The sequence below is a fragment of the Talpa occidentalis genome, unplaced genomic scaffold (assembly GCF_014898055.3).
Source record: "Talpa occidentalis isolate TD23 unplaced genomic scaffold, MPIMG_talOcc4v2.1 talOcc4.3, whole genome shotgun sequence".
Taxonomy (NCBI): domain Eukaryota; kingdom Metazoa; phylum Chordata; class Mammalia; order Eulipotyphla; family Talpidae; genus Talpa; species Talpa occidentalis.
The window spans coordinates 39,907,983-39,928,374 of NW_023603184.1; the positions used below are offsets into that span (position 1 = coordinate 39,907,983).

The window sequence follows — 20,392 nt, forward strand, 5'->3', positions numbered from 1 at the left end:
GTTTAGAAATATGCAAACCCCTGGCAAGGTGAAGGGATGCTGTGGGAAAACTGTGGGACCCATAATTTCTATAAAAGAAGGAGCAGAGTGTTGAACTAGAATCAGGTGTCCAGGGAAGATGTTATTATCAGCAAGTTACAAGTGTGATGAGTAGAGTGATGCATTAGGAAGGGCAGTGATTTTGGAGGCAGGGAGAGTAAAAGTAAGCCTGTTTCCACCACTAAGCTAAGGGGACTTGGGCAAATGCTTTCCTCTTCATGGCTCAGATTTGTCACATATGAAATGAGGATAAAAACCTGTGCCCTGGGGAATGTCAGCAATGACGACTGTTGGAGAAGGTCCAGTAACTCACAGAGTATAGGAACCTTGCTTCTGGTCTACATAGTACTTACTTCATCTTTGACCTTGGGAAAGGCCCCTTGATTGCCTTCTTTTTTTGCTTCTTCACTTGTTTCTTCACCTACAAAATAGACATTGCACTCCCTCTTAGCCTGCCATTCAGATATATATGCTTTCGTTTATTAATGAACTTCCTCATTAATATATCCTATTATGACCCTTCTGCTCCAAAATATATCTCCCCTGGGGCCTAGAAAAATACCACAACTAAAGATCCCAGATACAGATGTACAGATGTAGAGAAAGAGACACAGACATAGGAAGGTGGAATAGAACAATTTTTGACAGTGGGATGGGGCTAAGAATGCTTAAATAATATATGCATATTAAAAATAAGAAAGGAAAGGATGGTTTATATGATTATTTACATAAATTTATATACAGTAAAAGCATCAGAGACAAAGTTGAAAGATAAGACACAACCTGGGAAAAGATATGTGCTATGCATAAAACACAAACGATGAAGCACTGAGGCTTAGTCATAGAAATTCCACTTCCCTCTGAGAAATACCAGGTGGTAAGGTGTAGATTTATAACTAATGGGTCAGGAAGGGCATATAACCCCCATATTACATTGCCTAGAAAGTAACCCTAAGAGAAATATAAATTTATCTGTATGGTGGGAAAAAATAATTTCAAGTTCCACAGTAGCAGCTGTCTCGTTAGCTTCAGCTATTTTGATCTCTATCTCAAACGAGGCAGCTAATCTCGATCTAACTATAATGTCTCTCAACTCCATAACATACACACACACACACACACACACACACACACACACAGTGTAATTCTTCACATCTGCATACATTTGCTTGTTCCATTCCTTTGGCCTATCACACTTCTGCTCCTCTTCTTTGCTTGCCTCATATGGATAACTCTCCTGTAACTCCCCCTCCTCAGGCTGGTCCTTCTCTGTGCTACCACTTTTAGGCCTGCCTCTTAATGGTGGCACTCTGCCAAATTGTACTATAATGGTCTGTTTACCTGTTTGTTCCATTCCTCACATCAATAACCCTAGTCTGTAAGTATCTCTAACACCAGACCTCTACCTTTATCTCTATCTCTAGGGTCTGGCCCATTGAAAGGGTTCTATGAGTATTTACTGAACTAAACTGAACCAGGAAAACAACACTATGGAGCTCTTGCTTCTGTCTGAGAAGAAATAAATCAGGAGCAAGGAAGGTTTCACAGAGCAGGTAACTTGAAAAATGATGTGGGTCTTAAAAAATGAGAAGTTATAATAAAAGATGAACACAAAAAGCTACAGCAATCCTCACCGGATTGTTTCACAGAGATGAGGAAATCTCGTCTACCATTATTTAGTGGTAGGCATTTTTTTTTTAAGATTTATTTTATTTATGCATACAAGAACCGGGGTACAGGCCAGATGTGCAAGAGGGTGAGAGGATTCACCAGAGACAGACTGGAGAGCAGAACAGGCAGACTGACTGAAATACACTGCTGAGGGGAGCAGCGGGCAAGACAGGAGAGGTCTGCTGCCCCATGTGGGTATCTCGCCTGTTGGCCGGGATCAAACCTACACTGCAGAGCTGCAGGCAGCTTCACAGTGCTGCCCTCAATCTTGTGCACTACCAAGGAGGCCCTTTAGTGGTAAGTATTATCACATGAATGTGAGCTTCATTGAGATAGGGACCTTGTCTGTTTTATTTGGGGATAGATCCTCAGTGATTAGAACAGTGGCCACTACATAGTAAGCACTCAACATGTATTTGTTCAATCATTTGAGCACTTATGAGGGAGTCATGGAGGTGAAAGACAAACAAGTGATGCAATGTAAAAGGGGAGAGTATAATACAATCCTATTTTGTGGTAACTCCAGGTCACTAAAACAAGGGTTCCAGGAGAGTAGGGAAAAACTTGATGCCCTTGTATCAAGTCCCAGTCCCGGCAATGCTGGTGCTCAATAAATATTTGTGGGGGGAAATGAATTAATAAAAATGTAGATACTATTACATCTAAAACTAAAAAAGCAGTAGTGGCAAAGGGAACATCCCACAGGTTCTGATGTCCAAAAAAAAACCTGACTTCTAAACCAGGTTCTGATACACGCTATCGGGCCTTGGATTAGTGCCCTAGTTTCCTCATCTGACAGGGCTCGTAGTGGACTAAATTAAAGGGTGAATGTAAGTGCACAGAGGACACAGCCTGGCAGACAAATGTGAGTTCTCAATGCCACGAAAACATTGCAAACAACGAAGATGGCAACCACTAGAGAAAAACCTGTACGTGCTGTAACAGGAGTAGAAAAGGCTGGAAGACGAGATGCTGCACCCCTTCAGAAATTCAACATCTGGGGCGGGGAAGACCCACTTAGGCGAACTAAGTGTTCTGTCGTACCTGCCTGCGGCGTCGCTTCCGCCTTCGAGTAAACCGCAGGGGCGTCGTCCCGACCAGGCGGGATGCGCGCCTGCGACCCTCCCCGGGATCTCTAAGCCGCTCCACTGTGGCGCCTATCACTGGCTTCTTCACCCCTTAGTAACCGCGACGCGGCGTTGGCAATGTAGGCGGCAACCGGCGGCGAGAACTACAAGTCCCAGCGAGCCCCGCGGCCACTTCCGCTGGCAACGCGTCAGCAATCCTCGACTACGGATCCCGACGCCCTCCGCGCGGCGCCGCATCCGTCAGCTTCAGCCAATCGGCTTCGGCCAAGTCGGAGGGGAGGGAGACACAGAGGCAGAGAAGATGGCGGCCGCGGCTGCACAGGGCGGGAGGGCTGGTGGTGGCGGAGGTGGCGGTGGTGGCTCCAGCTGCGGCACAAGCAGTAGCCGTGGCGGCTTGTTGGATAAGGTGAGGCGCCGGTGCTGGAGAGGCCCCGGAGGGCTGCGGGGGCGGCGAGTCCACCTTCCCATCACGCCCCCGTTTTCTTGAGCTGCTCCCGGGGGGGAGTATTCCTAGTCTGGCCTGCATGGAAGTGCTGCAAGCTCTTGTAGTCCTTCTCCCACTTCACGCCCATGCTCTCTCTTTAGGTTTTTCTTTTCGGAGGTGTTCCAGGTCCTTGACGTTGGTCACCATAGCTTCTGGTAAATTGGTTATGCCCACATTTCACCGTGACCATCGCTTTTCCTCTGTGGTGCCGGGACCTGTTACTCTTAAGTTGTCCTTTTTACCGACTGGGAAAACCAGAGACTGAAGAAATGAAACCGTCCACTAAAGTCGGTAGCCACTGAGCCCTCGGGCACTATGCCCATTGCGTGCTGCTGCATATGCCAAGTACTCGTGGACCTTCGTTTCGTTTGCTTACTGAAATGTCTAGGCGTTTTGTCGCTATTCAGGATACTGAAATTAAGAGTATTGGCCTTCTCTGCTGGGTTGACAAGAAGCCTTTAAGATTTATCTATTTTCTTCTCTCTCACCCTCCCGTTTCTTTCTCTCTGTAGTCAAGTGCACTAAGTGCATCGAATTCAAGAGGCTGCTGATCTTGGCCTCTTCCGCCCATCTAGCTTTTGTGTGTCCCCCCTCTCCCCCAACAAGGATTATTTTAAAAGAAGGGCAAAAAGGAAATTGTGCCTGGGTTTCCCCATATTGCCCTTTGCTTAGCATATTGTAGGAAATGATTGGGTGAAGATCTGGGTCCTTAGTACCTCTCATTAAATGTGTGACCTTGAAATAAGCATTTTCTCCCCATGTCTCTTCCTTCATCTGTAAGTTTCATACACAAATTCTGCCTTTCCCCTTGGTGAGCACCTCATAGCCTTTGCTCATCCTTTCCCATTAACTGTTTTTGCTCTTCTCTCCACTTGGATTATCACCAGCAAACGAAGCCTGGGCATTCTGACAAGGCACGATTATACTGGAAAGTATATATTATCACTGTGTTATTGAAAAGACTTGGTTTTGGGGATCAAGGGTTTTGAAGTAGCTCTGCTACTTCAAAACTGTGAAGGTTGAAAAGTCAGTTAACTAAGCTTCCCTTGGGGCTTGGGGGAGAAACAAATTAGATGATATATGTGAATGTTCTTTCTAACCTGTAGTGTTTACTATAAATGTGTGACAGAGAAATAAATCCAGATCCTACTGTCAGAGTACTCAGTATAGCTAAGTATAGAAGATAGAGGACTGAAATATTTAACAGAGAAGTATGTGATTTATTCCAGTTATACTTTTGCCTAAGTTTGATGTGAGAATGATCTCTGAAATCGAACTGATACGGGGGGTGAAGGAAAAGACCTTGTTTCTAAGAGTGGAACTGGGATCTTATTTTGGGGGAGAGGGAGAGGATCATACCAGGTGAGATAGTTTCCTTCAGTAAAGTTACACAACTGGTCTCTGATGTTTCTTAGGTAGTGAGTTGACAGGATGGTTCTCTAAGAGGGCTGTAAGTGACAAGAGCTAGAATCAGCTTGGGTTAGTCATGGATTGCTTGAAGTAGGAATAGGAAGCTGTTGAAGGTTTTTGAGACTAAAGTGGCTTTAGGAAAATTATTCAGATAGTTTGAGCCTTATTGTTTTTTTGGGTTTAGTGTAAAAAGAAAGACAAGTTTGTGTTCTAGTGCAGCACGTTGGTTACATGGAGTTGGATATGTTACATAATTTAAATGAACTTAAATTTCTTTTTTTTAATCTTTTTTTTAAAAGATTTATTTTATTTTTATGCATACAAGAGCTGGGGTACAGGCTAGAGGTGTGGGGGGTGGGGTGGGGTGTGAGGACTCACCAGAGACAAAGTGGGAAACAGAACAGGCAGATTGATTGAAATACACTGCTGAGGGGAGCAGTGGGTGAGTCAGGAGAGGTCTGCTGTGCCATGTGGGTTGCTCCCTGGCCGGGGAGCAGTGGCTGCAGACAGCTTCATAGGTTGTGTTCTAACCCTTGCACCACCAGGGAGGCCCTGAACTTAATTTTCTTACAAAACAGTGTGGATGTGTATTACAGGTTTGTTGTAAATGTTAAATTGTGTAGTATTGGTAAATGATCTTTATAAAGAACTGTAAGAATAGAATGACAATGTGATGAAAACTCCAGCTTGAGTAGCAGAAATGGATAAAAGGCCTCACAAAAGAGTAACTGGTAGGATCAGACAGTTGTATTAACCAAGAAATGAGGGACAGAGTAGAAAGAAAATAGTCAAGAGCTGTTCAGGTGTTTTTCCTTGGAAATCATGTCATGAATTCTTTATTGCTTATTGCATGTGGGAATACTGTCTTGTGTTTTTCTATTAGTTTGTAATTTTATAAGTTTCTTAGCTCCTGTAGTGGTCAACACAAAATAAATACTTGCAGCATTGAATATACCAGAGGAAAAAATTCATATCTACCACCTCAATTTTCAAAAACAGCCTTAGAGGATGGTGCCTCTAATTGCCTGAAAACTGAGGGTACTGTGAAAGAGAATGTACAGGATCTTACTGACAGGATGCTTTTTCTCTGGGAATGAGAGACTTACCTTACAATCTCTTTAATTTGATTTGACTCCATTTTGGGGAAGAGATTTTATTTCTGGCAGCTATAGTTTCATTTAACAAAGAAATGTAATGAAGACCTGCGAATGTGCTTCTGGCTTTCACTAGACAGATGTGAATTTCTTCTATGAAACTGACTTTAAGAACAAAGCAATTCTATGTAGTTCCCTCATCTAAGAAATAGGTATGCTAGTATAATCTTCCATCCTCCATTACAGAATAACTTTACTTAGATCACTGTAGTACATTATTTTGGCCAAAATATATGAAAGCAAACAATTAAGAAAAATTGCATAATTTTTTTTGGCTACTAAAATTGATAGGTGGTATTAAGCCCAGCCTCATCTTAAAGCACAGCTTTTTTAGCTTAGACTTGGAGCCAGACTGTCTTTTTGACTTTGAAATATGATTCAGATAATTACTGGATATATGGTCTTGGGCAAGTTAATAAATCTTTTTCTCAGTTTCCTCATCTGTAAATTGGGTAATAATAGTATGTACCTTAAGATATGTTGTTTGGTACATAGTAAGCACGCAACAAAATACATGTAGCTACTAATTAGCTGTTACTCTGACTTTAGCTTTCTAAGATAAATGCTTTTTATAACATGATATGAAGACTCTACATAAGACTCCATTGGGGTTTTGGTTAAAAATACAGATTTCTGGACTTCATCCTGAGTCTGAATCAGATTCTCTGGACGTGGGACCTAGGCAACTGCATGTTTTCACACATAGCTATTTATTGATTTCCTTGACATTTTAACAGTTACTTACAGGATGAGAACCCTTGTCTTAGATGATTTTTAAATTCCTTCTGCTTCTGACATTTTAAAGTTTTTTTTTTTGGTTGTTTGGTTTTTAATTTTTGGTTTGATTTTTTTATCTATTCTGTTTAATCAGTAGTGGTTTCTCTTGAATTGTTTATAATGAAGAAAGCTTGAGGTTCATTTGTTCCAGTCTCCTCGTTTTATGGACATAGTTGGAAAAGGAAAGATGAAGCAACTTTCCTAAGACCACTCAGTGAGTGAGCACACAAAAATTTTTTAAGTTGATGAAGTCAAAGCTAACAAGTACTGAAACAGTATTAGTTTGCAAGACAATATTTTAAAAGCACTACCTTGTTTCTTTAAACACAATTACAGTAATATTATAAAACGTCCATCTTCTTTGTCAGAACTGGGTCACAGGGCACAAGCATACTCTCTAGAAGTCTTACAAGCTAAGCCATGATGAAGAAAGCGAAAAGACAATCCACAGAATGAAAGAAAATATTTGCAAATCATATTTGATAATATATCTAGACTATGTAAAGAATCTTACAACCCCAAAATAAAAAGACATTCCACCTTTAAAAAAGAACAAAGTATTTGAACAGACATTTCTTCATTGGGGATATCCAGGTGATCAGTAAACACTTGAAAAGATATACAACATCATTAGTTTTATTTTGTTTTTTCCCCCTCAGAAGCCCCACGAGTGCCCGGGTCAACATCATTATTAGAGATGTTATTGTTATTAGAGAAATTCATGTCAAAACCACAATAAGGTATCACTTCATAATCTCTAGGATGGCCACAATCAAAAAACAAAAAAGTAACCGGTGTTGGTGAAGATGTGGATAAACTGGAACCCATGACGTGGGTGGGAATATAAAATGATGCAAGTGCTTTGAAAAAGTTTGTCAGTTCCTCAGAAAATTAAACATAGTGATACTATTTGTTTGGCTCAACATATTCCACTCCTAGGTGTAAACTCAACAGAATTGAAAAATGTATGTCCATCCAATTCTGTTGGGTTTACACCTGGAAGTGGAGCATGATCACATCTTCACCAGCACTGCAATGTAATATTACTGGGCAATAAAAAGAAATAAAGTACTGACAAGTTACAACATGAGTGAACCTTGAAGACTGCTGAGTACCAGTCACAAAAGACCCCATATTGTTTCAATTCATTTAAATGAAATGTGGACTAGGCAAATACAAAGTAGAGGAGTAGTTGTCAGGGCTGGGGAGTTGAGGTGGTGGGTGGGTATGACTGCTTCTGTGTCCTGGGTTTCTTTTTGGGGTGATGAAAATAATACGGAATTACATAGTGGGACGGTGCATAGCCTTGTGAATATATTGAGCAGCACTGAATGGTACATTTTTAATGGTGAGTTTTATGGCCTGTGAATTATATTTCAGTTTTAAAAACTTAATTCTTTTGTCTTCATCGGCTTTATGGAATAACCTTTAAAACTTCAAGTTGTTATTATTTTGAACAATTTATTCATTATGTAACACAGTTGTGTCACAGATATTAAATACTGTCTGCCTAGGTTCCTTTTACCTGTAGCCTATGCCATTTCTCTGCTCTGACCTCTTGTCAATCGTCAGTGGTTTTTCATATTATCAGATCTTTGAGTAGCATGACTCATTGATCACTTCTTTTTTTGAAGTATTTTCTTTATGTAGCTTCTAGAACATCCCTTACCCCTGCTTTTCCTCCTTCACTGGTCTGTCTGTACTGTTACTATTACTCTTTGTTGTCTTCATCACCTACATGTAAGTATTGGCAAGCCCTCTGCCCTCTTCTTGACATTGATCCCCGTGTCATGGCTTAAATGCCATCTATAAGTTCATGACTTACAATTATTTTTCCTTCTCTGAGCTTACATATCCAGCTGCCTATTTGCCATCTAGCAGACTAGCCAGTCTGCTTACCTCTGGATTCTTAGAAGTTGCCACTAATGTACATGCTTATAATTTAACTAACATGGTAATTTATAACCTCCAACTTGACTCCAATGACAATGAAGCCAATAATAAGCCACTATTAGCAGATGTTTTGCTTTGCAGTATTTCTTGGTTATTTTTACTAAAAATAGATTGAAAATGGAAGATTAAATATGCTGCCAAAAGCTATAATCTAAGATAACGGTTTTTGTGAGTTGGAACCTAAAGTAAGTGACGGTGCATATTTTCAAGATATCATTTTTTCCCCCACATTGAGCATATTTTTTATTTTGAATTTACTGCTTTCTGATCTTTTGCTAAACGTGTGGTTATAAAGTGTAGAGATGTATATTTAAAATGCAGATTTAATCTCAATTTCTGAGTCTACCATTAATTTTTATAATCTTACTTTGGTTTAAAAATTTTTGAAATACTATAGAGCTTAAGTGCCTCATACCTTATAAAAATGGGTATTCTTTCCTCTGGTGTTACTTCTCTTAAACAGTGACATGACATGGAAACTGTTATCCAAGCACAAATTAGAGGAGAGTGGTCATCTCTCTCAGATGGCTTCTAGGTACTAGACAGTGGTGTTGCAATAATGTCTACATTTTGTCTCCAAAAATTACCAAGAAATTATCCTGAGTTGTAGAGGCAAGTTTCTTTTTTGTAGATGCTGCAGGTAGTGAGAGGTGACTGGCTTTCTATGCAATTATGATATTTTCTTTTGGGAATAAGCCCCAAGTTTTGTTTTTTTTTTTTTTTAAGACTTTTTTTTTTTTTATGCAAGCACTGGGCACAGCCAGAAGCGCGGGAGGGTGAGAGAACTCACCAGAGCCAGAGCGGGGAGCAGAACAGGTAGACTGACAAAGTACACTGCTGAGGGGAGCAGCGGGCGGCAGGAGAGGTCTGCGCGCCATGTGGGACCCTCCTCCGGTGGCTGGGGAGCAGCCGGGGATTGAACCGGCACCGCAGAGGCCTTGGGCAGCTTCGCAACCCAGCGCTCAACCGCTGCACCACCAGGGAGGCCCAAGCCCCAAGTTTTTAAAATGACTATTTCACAACTCAGATTTTGTTGGGGATTCTGTCAGTACGAGTTCTTTTACTTGCTGTTATCGAAATGGGATTTCAACATAAATAAGCTATTTAGCTAGAAAATCTGTTAATTCTTGATTTAATTTGCATTTAAAAATTTGGTGTCAAATTTGATTTGTAGCCTGACACACTGTGGGAGTCAATATTATAACATGCTTCCATGAGTAATTTTGTTGAAGAAAATTCTTGTGAGATGCCAAATGGGGGAGAGGGGCATGATTGACCGACTTTTAATCACTTGAAGTATGACTGATTTAGTTCTTGGGTTTTTTCACACACCCCCAGCAAACTTTGGAGAGCAGGTTTTCCTTTTTTGTATAGCAATATATGGAATCACAGTTAAATAAATAAATAGAACTTGATCTTGCTTGCTTTTTACATTCTTCCCTTTTTTTTTTTTTTTTTTGTATTCGGTACCCATAAATATATGCTCAAAAAGATAAATAGAAAGTCACTTTCCCATCCTTTAGTAAAGTCTGTGCTAAAACCCAGTGAAGTTTGGATTGCCTGCTAGTTTATAATTTTTATGAAGGTAGACTTTGTTCCCTTGATATAAAAAATTAAGAGTTGGTCACTATGATCTGTAAAAGGCAGGTTTATCAGTTATTTTTAGCACCCTGTTCCACTTTAAGCTATATTCATATAATCCCTGCATTTGAGAAAACTTTTAGCTATATAATGCATTCACATGATTACAAATTAAAAAGACTTTATGTTGAGAAGTCTCACACCTAACTGTGTCCCTCTTCCTTCTCAGGACATCTAGATGTACCATAATTTGTTTAACCCACTAGAGATGAACACTTAGAGTAGCTTTGTATATTATTTCATGTATACACATAGGATGTTGAATCCAAGTTGCTAGATAGTCTTCTATAGGTGGTGTACCATTTGGAACTTTTCTGCCAATAGTGTGAGAGAATCACTTTCCTCCAACAGTGAAACACAGTTCCCCTGAGCACAGTCTTTGGGAATCTTTCTAAATCTGTGTAGATGAGGAAATTGGAAAAGGGCTTGTCAGAATCACAAAACTGATCTTAATCTTAGCACTTGGTTTTTAATTTGAAGTGTTCTTTCAAACTGATTACACTGGATTTACTGTTTCCTACAGTTAATACATGGTGGTTAAAATATGAAAGTTGCTCACTACAAAGTTGTATTAAAGGAGATTCACCTCACTTTGATAGTGTCGAAAAATTCATGGAAGTATATTTTCTGAGTTTCTTGGTCACAGAATGAAAGGATGAACAAGTGAATTTCTTTTCTATATGGGTAAAATGGAGATGGGATGCGTGAGTTCACACTGTAGTCTACAACCTGTGTAAGGGTTCTAGTTTAGGGTTTGTTATATTTTGACTTCTTAGCATGGAGACAGGCAACATTTGAGTACCACCAGAAATGTAATCTGGTCTCCTTCAGTTTCATTTTTAAATGTCTTGGCTTTTAGCTTTTTAACATGAGAAGACTGTAAACATTTTGTATAATTTAGGATATTCCTAAGGAAATAAGTAGTTCATTTTACTTTCGGTCAGATGACATGTCTCTTAATGCACAACTCTTCTATTTGTTTTACAGTGGAAGATTGATGATAAGCCTGTAAAAATCGACAAATGGGATGGATCAGCTGTGAAAAATTCTTTGGACGATTCTGCCAAAAAGGTACTTCTTGAGGTAAAGGGTATGATAGCATGTCTCTAACTATGGCCATCTCCTGCGGGGTCTTTTTCCTCTGTGACTTTTCAGTGTTGGGACTTGAACAAGAAATAAGTTTCTAAAACCCTTACTGTGTAAGTAGGGGGAGATGTGTTAAAATGAAAATGTTAGGTATTTTGTCCTCTTCAAAGTCTCTTTTTTTTTAAATCCAGAAAGCTAGTAGTCTCATGCTTTTGAGGTTAATTTGCCTAGAACATAGAACATTCATGGATGACCATCCATGAGTGGTCATCCGTCCGTTTAAAAGGAGGAAAGAAACTGTTAGCTTCATCGTGGGGAAAACTGGGGGATTTAAAAAAAAGTTATATGAGAAGTTGATAAACAATTTCACTGGGATTTGTTGTAAACAGCTTTTGCAGTAAAATTGTGATTGGAGGGAACTGTTTGATAATTATATGGTCCTTAACATAACTTTAGCATGGAAATGAGTAAAAGCAGGTACTAGAACGGACACATTCCTTTTAGCTTGATTTCTTGTTCTTCTCTCTAGGTACTTCTGGAAAAATACAAGTATGTGGAGAATTTTGGTCTAATTGATGGTCGCCTCACCATCTGTACCATTTCCTGTTTCTTTGCCATAGTGGCACTGATTTGGGATTATATGCACCCGTTTCCAGAGTCTAAGCCTGTTTTGGCTTTGTGTGTTGTATCATATCCTTTATTATGCTCAGGTTTGTTTCTACTGGTTTATTTTTTTAATTTCTGATACTTTTCCCTGCTCCCAAAAAGCAAACTTTGATGTTGGGGCCTGCTAATGTTGGAATTTAATATTATGAGGTGTGGGTATTTGTGCATTTGTATATTAATTATCATTGATTGTGTAGATTTCACATGGATATTTTATCTTTAATTACATGTAGTTATTAATGTAGAGGTTATTATTTAATCCACATGTGAGTGCTAATAGCAACACAGTAATAGTGAGATCCAGCTCTTTTCTAACCCAGAGTTTTTTTGCATTGGACCAGGTGCTTCAAAGGTTGTCTTGAAGCAGAGGGGCTGGACTGGGAAGTACTGAACAGGAGGTATTGGCCTGGGCTGGGGGAGGGAGGTAAGAGTGGACTTAAGAATCTTTTCTGGAGATAGTGAAGGTTTGAAGTTCAAGGTGTTTGGTGATCTTGTGATACTAATAGCTGCTTAAATGCTGCTTATTTATAAATAGGGATTTTTTTTTTTTTTTTTTTTTTTTTTTTTTGTGGGACCCTCGCCGGTGGCCGGGAAATGAACCAGCACTGCAGAGGCTGCAGGCAGCCTCGCAGCCCAGCGGTCGACTGCTGCACCATCAGGGGAGGCCCTGTAAATAGGGGTAATACTCAGAACTGTGAATGAGATTTTTTTTTAAGGTTTATTTATTTATGCATGTGATAGCTAGGGTACGGACCAGAGGTGCGGGGGGTGAGAGGATTCACCAGAGACAGAATGGGGAACAGAACAGGCAGATTGACTGAAAGAGCAGCGGGTGAGACAGGAGAGGTCTGCTGTGCCTTGCGGGTCACCTCCCTGGCCAGGGATCGAACTTGTGCTGCAATGGCTGCGGATAGCTTCACAGTGCTGCGACTTAACCCCTTGTGCCACCAGGGAGGTCCTGTAAATGAGATATTTATAATGGGTTTGGTATGTAATTGGCTCTCAGATGTTTCCTTTCTACTTTCCTTTTTATAAATACAAAATCATATTTGTTACCTCCCAGCTTAATTCTCAAAAAAACTGGATAGAAAGAACCTGTTATTATAATTATTACAAAAGTTATACACGTTCATAGTAACAGTTTTCATACACCCCCAGTCAATCTGTATATACTGCATTTTTCTTTTTAACTTAAGCATTGTATGTTTTTCCATATTAAAATATATACATCTACCACATTCTTAACAGCCACAGGGTGCTACTGAGTGACTGCTGTGTGCCAGCATTGTACTAGCTGTTTAAAAAAGTCATTTTGGTAGGCATTTTACTTTTCTTACTAATGTTGTCTCTACCTGAAATATTTCTTAAAAATTCCACTTTGGGAATTTTTCTTCAGAGGGAGTTAGCAAACCCTTTAATAAAGCAGGGCCTGATCAAAAATGGTATTTTCCAAATTGATCCTAAAGCTCAGTCCCCAGAGTTGACACCTTCACATCTTTCCCTAATCAGATAAATTGCCCCACAATTAGTTTTACTATTAAGACTATTCAAAAGAATGTGCCATAGGTTCTGGAGACAGTTTCCAAAGGGATTCCAAAGAGATGTGGACAAATAACAGCAACATTATTGCAAATACATAATCTCACAAGAGAACTCCCTTAATGGAATTTCATTTATTTGGTTATATTTATTTTAAATGAAATAAGATCTTGCTATTTTTATAATCATGTCATTTTTATATGTAATAGTAATGGCTACCATTAAAAATGTTTCAATAATGAATCCATACATATATATATATGAAGTAATTGTCCTCAAACTAATTTGAAGTCACTTTTCCTTTAATTACCTTGAAATTAGTTGAATGTGAACAGGTTCATTGTTGTTATTAGTTTTGATTTTTATGGAGAAATAAAAATGAATCTTGACAAGCTAGGTAAAAGAGAATCTTCTTATATATGTTGTTCTTGAACAGAAAATGTGAGCTGGTTTATTCCCTGCATTTTTTCCCTTTCTTCTTTTTTGGAGGTTTTTTTTTAAGTATTAATGAGAGAATGCCTCGCTCCTTCACTATGGCTACCTTTATGAAAGTTATTATAGCCCTTGCTTGTCATTTGTGTTATTCCTCTTCTGTATGTATGTTTGTGTTTTCCCCTTAACTTTATTTGAACCTATTTTGTGATGATGGGAATCCTGACCATTTACACCTCATATAAGGAGAAGAGCATCTTTCTTGTGGCCCACAGGAAAGATCCTACAGGGATGGATCCTGATGATATTTGGCAGCTGTCCTCCAGTCTCAAAAGGTATGACTCTCCTCACAGATGCTTAAATCTTGGTGTTGGATTTTTCCCTGGGTGTTGAGTCGTTATCGGCAACTGACTATTGTGTTCCTAGTCTACGCAGTAGGAACACTGCATTTTACAGTGATGTAAAATGAAGAAAAGTGTGTGAATAACCTAAATATGGTCATTTTTCCTAGCACTGACTCCTGAGGTACTGCTTTATCACAGAGGCACTCTCAGGATAAATTGTGTGATGATGTTCTTTGGTGGAAGAATGAAGACTGGTTTTCTTTTTCCTTGCCGCCAATTAACTGAGCCAGTTAGAGTGCAGAACTGTCAAGGGCAAAGATGTGAAGTCAGTTTTCTTTGAAGAACCCCATTAGCTTCTGTTTTCTGTGACCTTGAGTGTACTCTATGCAGTCAGGATCCCCTGGAGGAGTGCACTGGGCAGCCCAGAGCAGCACAGTTGAGTCTGTTTATGACCAGTTTATGCAAACTAATACCCCAGGTCCTTGTAGATATCCAGAATTCAATTCAAATTCCAGCTCGCCTCTGGCTGCAGTTGACTTTTGGTGTGTCATGTAAACTATTTGAGCTTTAATAGAGTGAAAAGTGAGTCCTAGAGTTGTTGGAAAAATGAGCTGCCAGTTGTAAAAAGAGTGAATACCTTTGAAACTTTTGCCACATTCTGCTAATTGCCAAATACATGACCTCGTTTAAAACAACCCATTTTTTTTAGATAAGAACATAGGTTTGAAGGGCTTACTGAATTTTAAGCCCACAGGTGAATTTGAGCAGTAATTCCAACTTAAGCCTGAACCCAGAACTCGTGCTTTTAGTCACTATCCTGAAAAGACATGTAGTCATTCCCAGCACAGAGGAGGCTTTTAAATGTAATGATTCAGGGCCTCCCCGGTGGCACAGCGGTTGAGCGCTGGGTTGCGAAGCTGCCCGCGGCCTCTGCGGTGCCGGTTCAATCCCCGGCTGCTCCCCGGCCACCGGAGGAGGGTCCCACATGGCGCGCAGACCTCTCCTGCCGCCCGCTGCTCCCCTCAGCAGTGTACCTCGGTCCTTCTGCCTGCTCTGCCCCTTGCTCTGGCTCTGGTGAATTCTCTCACCCTCCCGCGCTTCTGACTGTACCCAGTGCATGTATAAACAAAACAAACAAGCAAACAAATAAATAAAGAAAAACATGCCTCTAAAAAAAAAAATAATAAAAAAAAATAAATGTAATGATTCAGATGAAAATGCATACATTGTACAAAAACGAAAAATGATGTAAAAATACATAAAATAAAATATACATAATGATTCATATGTGAAGGTAAATATAGCATCAACACCAAACAGCCTCTCTCATTACTAACTTGTGGAGATCCCTGTGAAGAAGAGCAGACCTTTATTCTGCTTTTGCAGCTGAGTTCTTACCTCCTGGCAGGGCTCCTGGCTACCCATTGACCTTGGCCATCATAGCTCTGTATTCTGCCACAGCACTAAAGCACGGTTACCAAATTCTAGAACCTAGCAGCATGTTGATTCATTATTTTCATTCTGACTTGAATGTTTTTAACCACTTTATTGAGATACAGTTCACACGCCATATAGTTTGCCTAAAGTGTGCAGTTCAATGGTTTCGAGTGTATTCACATGTATTTGCAACCATCACCACAGTCAACAATTTCACTGCCTCAAAAAGAAACCTTAAACCCTATCCCCCCATTTCCTCTAACATTAAATGACCATTAATCTACTTTGTGTCTCTTTAGATTTCATTTGAGTGAAATACTTCTTATGAATGGAATCATGTAATAGGTGATCTTTTGAACTGACTACTGTCACTTAATATTTTCAAGGTTCATTGATGGTGTGGCATGTATCCATATTTCATTCCCTTTTATGCCAGCCAGTATTCCATTGTAGGGATCTCTCACATTTTGTTTATCCATTTATCAGTTGGACATTTCAGTTATTTCTACCTTTTGGCAGTTACGAATAGTGCTGTTATAAACATTCTTGTATACTTTTTTGTGTGGACATATGTTCTCATTTCTCAGGTAATGTACCTGGGAGAGGAATTGCTGGGTCATGCTAACTCTTTTTGATTATATGAGGAATTGCTTGACTGTTTTCCAAAACAGCTGCACCATTTATAATCCCACCAGCAATGCTTGAGGTTTCTGATTTTCTACATTTCCTGTTGATTTTTTCCAGCTGCCATAGTGTGTGTGCCTGTAGAGAAGTATGCCACCTCTCTTCCTTCTCATTGCAGTCAAATACAGCCCTCTTCTCTTTCCTGGAAGATAGCTCCTGCTCAGTGGCACTCTCTGGCATAGCTCGTTTCAAAAGTCTTGGTGATTTGTAATTCCCAAGTTGATGTTTATTCTAATACTTTGATCTCTCGCTTTTCCTTCTTCCTTTCCTCTGATTGTTTTTGTTTTCTATCATGTCTTAAACACTTATTTCCTTGGACATACCCTAGACCTTGCTATTACTGGTAACTATTTTCAATAATTTCAGTTTTTAGTATCCCACTGCCTAACCAGGGCTTCCCGTTTTTCTAGTTTCTCCCATTTCTCTTGGCCCAGTAGTTCTTTAGCCCCAGTGGTATCTGCTATCCTTTGCATCTTTTTACTTTTTACCTACCATCTTTTTACTACCCTCTGTCCCTTCGTCATCTCACTTCCTTTTTACCCAGCATAGTTTCCATGATGTTTCTGTAGTTCAGTTACTCATTCACTGCCCTTAGAGAAAATCTCGGACTTTCTGCTCTACCCACAAGCCTGCTGTCCCCTCCCCCACCTGTCCTTAGCTTTACTTTCAGCTTCTTTTGTTGCTGAGAAGATAGAAGTAATGAGAAGTCACCTGTTCCTACCCACTTTGGTGTGCTCATTATAGTCTTCCTTCCCTACAGAGGCCTGTCTAAGGTCACTTCTCCGTTTAACCTCTAGAGTCCATTCCTTCTCACTTAATGTTTTCCTCTTTGCTGGATCATTCCGTGGTACACAAATGTGCTCTGATTTCTCCCACCCCCCTACCCCCGAATGTTTCCTTTTCCTTTATTCTTATAGTCCTCCCATTTCCCTTTTCCCTTTCTCCCATCAGCTCCTGGGTCTGCTATTATGTTCATGTTTCTTTACTCATCACTGTTGCCCTGTCAGCAGCATTTAACACAGGGAATCACTCTTTGTTAATACTTTTTAACTGGATACCATAATTTTCTAAATTTCCTCTGACTTTAAAGTCTACTTCTTTGTGATTCTGTATTATCCCCATCTCTAATATACTCTGACCACTTATCTCCATTGCTGCCATCATCTCTTACTTAAGTTACTGTAATAAAGCCCTAATGGACCTCCTTAGCTAACTCTGTGCCTGTAGTCTATTCCCAGCATAGTAGTTAGAGTGATCCATTTGAGATACATCTTCTCAGTCCTCTACTCAGAACCCTTTCTTTCACTCAGAGAAAAAAACCTAAAATCCTGAGGATGGCTTAGAAGTCCATACCTATCTACTCTTTGCACCCCACAACCTTCACATGCACACTCCTCATCTCTTAGATTTCCCACACTCAATTCTCTTAGCATATTCTTGTCTCAGGGTCTTTGCATTTTCTGTTTCCTCTGCCTGGAATAATATTTTTCCCAAATAGCTTGTTCCCTGACTTCAAACATGTGCTTGGAAAAGCCTTTCCTGCCTACCATATTTAAAAGAACATCGTATTTTTACTTTTGTTATTGGTTCCCTCATAACACTAATGTAAAAGTTCCAAAAGTCAGGGATTTGTCTATTGTCTTAACTGCTGTGTATCCTTAGCATCTAAAACGGCCTAACATATATGGTTAGTGCTGAGTAAATATTTGTTTAATAACATGAGCGCATGTCTTGCCATCACAGCCGTGGAACTGGGCTCAGAAGTCCAAAAATTATTTTGGTATTAGTTAGCAGCAGTTGGTCAGAACTTGAGAAAAAAATTTGGAGTGTTGAAAATAATTCAAGGGCCTTCACTCCTAGCTATCCATGTTTGGAGTAACTTGACTAGACAACAGTTTATTGAGGTGATTTTTTTTGAGCACCAATTAATAATAGGTACTGTCTTACGACAATGATCCTGAAAAGTAAGCAGTAACTTTCCCATTTTACATATGAAGAAGCAGCCCAAGGATCTGCTTTCTTTAAGGGTAGTAACAGTCTGATAGTCCATTGAATAGTGCCCCAGTTATATGGAGTCAGAAACAGGTGTGTGTGGGGGGAGCCAATGTCAGCCTCCCAGAGGTTGATATTATAAATCCTCTTGAATGGGTAGAGATAGAAAAGACTTTCAAGCTATCTTAAGGTGCAGCCAGAGAATCTCTAGAGTTCATGCAGTTACTTGACCTCCCTTCCTGGGATCATGGTAGAACCTGGAGCTAGATTGATTAAATAGTACAATGACTGGACAACTTCAAATGGGGGAACACCTGTGAAAACAAGATTTTTCACTTGTTCATATAAATTTGATTGCCTACTAAGTGCCAGACTAAGGATAGAAAACTAATAAGACAAAATCCTTAACCTTAAGAATCACCTGGTCTAGTGAAGAATACAAATACGTAAACATTTCAAAAGATAATTTCATGGGAAAATGATAGCCTATCATTAGACCTGACACATGATGGGTACTTGATATTAAGAGTTGACCACTGATTGTTGGTGATGTGGTAGACAGAGGAGCAACTTATGACACAATTTGGGAGTGTTTGGGAAGGCTTTTCCAGAGTTTATGCCCAAGTATAGTACTAACAAAAGGGAGCTAGGTAAGATTGGAGAGAGGTGTCTACTAGTGCAGTAAGTTTGAAGTTCAAGGTTAGAGAAGATGGTCTATAGCATTACACTCTGTGACAAGGAAAAGAAAGCACATAGTAATTAAATGAGATGTGGCAACACTTGTGAATCAGAACCCGCATCAAGAAGACATTTTCCTGGTTTGTTTTGTTTTGTTTTTTTAAAATGGTAGATCTGTGTGTTCCCTTCACCACCAGTAGCTCAACCTTGTTCTTCAGAAACATTTGGCACTTTCTTGTTACTGGTTGAATCCCTGTGTTTGGTATTTGATTTATTATCTTTGCTTAGGTTCGATGACAAATACACTCTGAAGCTGACCTTCATCAGTGGGAGAACAAAGCAGCAGCGGGAAGCCGAGTTCACCAAGTCCATTGCTAAGTTTTTTGACCACAGCGGGACACTGGTCATGGATGAATATGAGCCTGAAATATCCAGGCTCCATGACAGTCTCGCCACAGAAAGAAAAATAAAATAGGCAGTTCTAAAAGCAGCCATCTTTCTGCTGGATCATGCTGAATTATGGGGTGAGAGGGGAAGAAACAGAAAACTTAAAATGGATAAAGTAGAAAATGTTAAAAATACCCATCTTGTCCTGAGATTTTAGTTCATTATGAATAAATAGGGTTTTCTAGCTGAGATATGAGAAATTTTAGCTCTGATAGCTAGCTGTAGCCTCCCAGGTCTGCTGATTGCATTGTTTTTATTTGCTTTTTTAGAAAGCATTTTTGCTAAAAGCCATGCAGACTTCTTCATAACTAGCAGTACTTAGAGTATAGCTTTGTGCCATGCGACATTTGAAGATTCTGTTTTTAAAATTATTAACCTGTTTCTTAATTGTGTTAATTCCTTTTTCAGTAGCTGTTCCCCTTAATTCAGATGCAGCTTCTTGTGTATGCCATTGTTCCTTCACACACCAGTTTTGTGGGTGTGTATATACCTAATTTGGAATGAATTGGGGGGAAACCCAGCTTTTTAATTTGTTTTAAACAAACCTGCCTGTTACATTTTGTTCTCTTAACCAATTAAAGAAGCCAGTGGCAATTTTAGTTTTATACTGTCTGTGTTTCCACTTGTATATCCCTGTTGATTTGTTTGTGTCCTTTATTAACTGCCATTTTATAAAATTTTTTTCAATAAAAGAAAAGAGGATGTGAACAAATGGAGTCTTAGTCTTGATGGGAGAATGGAACGGCAAGTTTTAATTCTTAATACTAAAAGTTCCTTCTGTTTCTAGGCTCTTTTGCTGCTGAGAGGCCCCCGAGAACCTGTTGGTGAGGAACTGCTAGCTTCCAGTGATAACGTTAGTGACACTCAGCA

At 39.6% G+C, this 20,392-nt stretch overlaps 2 protein-coding genes across 3 annotated transcripts in view; one reads left to right on the top strand and one right to left on the bottom strand.

The window, feature by feature from the left end:
* Positions 1–2,949, bottom strand: part of XRRA1 (X-ray radiation resistance associated 1) — a 52,935-nt gene extending 49,986 nt beyond the window's left edge. The window contains exons 1-2 of the mRNA XM_037522965.2: positions 2,755–2,949; positions 393–460 (exon numbers count right to left, since the gene is read on the bottom strand). Of these exons, the coding sequence (XP_037378862.1) occupies positions 393–397 (5 nt within the window). The 5' untranslated portion in view covers positions 398–460; positions 2,755–2,949. The remainder of the gene's footprint in view (positions 1–392; positions 461–2,754) is intronic.
* Positions 2,950–3,079: 130 nt separating this feature from the next.
* SPCS2 (signal peptidase complex subunit 2) lies at positions 3,080–20,227 on the top strand. 2 transcript variants are annotated; one of them, XM_054699542.1, is made up of 5 exons: positions 3,080–3,204; positions 11,205–11,300; positions 11,833–11,992; positions 14,140–14,275; positions 19,364–20,227. In XM_054699542.1, exons 1-5 carry the CDS (start codon positions 3,100–3,102, stop codon positions 19,548–19,550), a joined length of 684 nt encoding a protein of 227 aa, XP_054555517.1. In that variant the 5' UTR covers positions 3,080–3,099; the 3' UTR covers positions 19,551–20,227. The 2 variants fall into 2 exon arrangements, with proteins under 2 accessions (XP_054555517.1, XP_054555518.1); XM_054699543.1 differs by having other exon boundaries at positions 11,205–11,288.
* Positions 20,228–20,392: the final 165 nt, after the last annotated feature.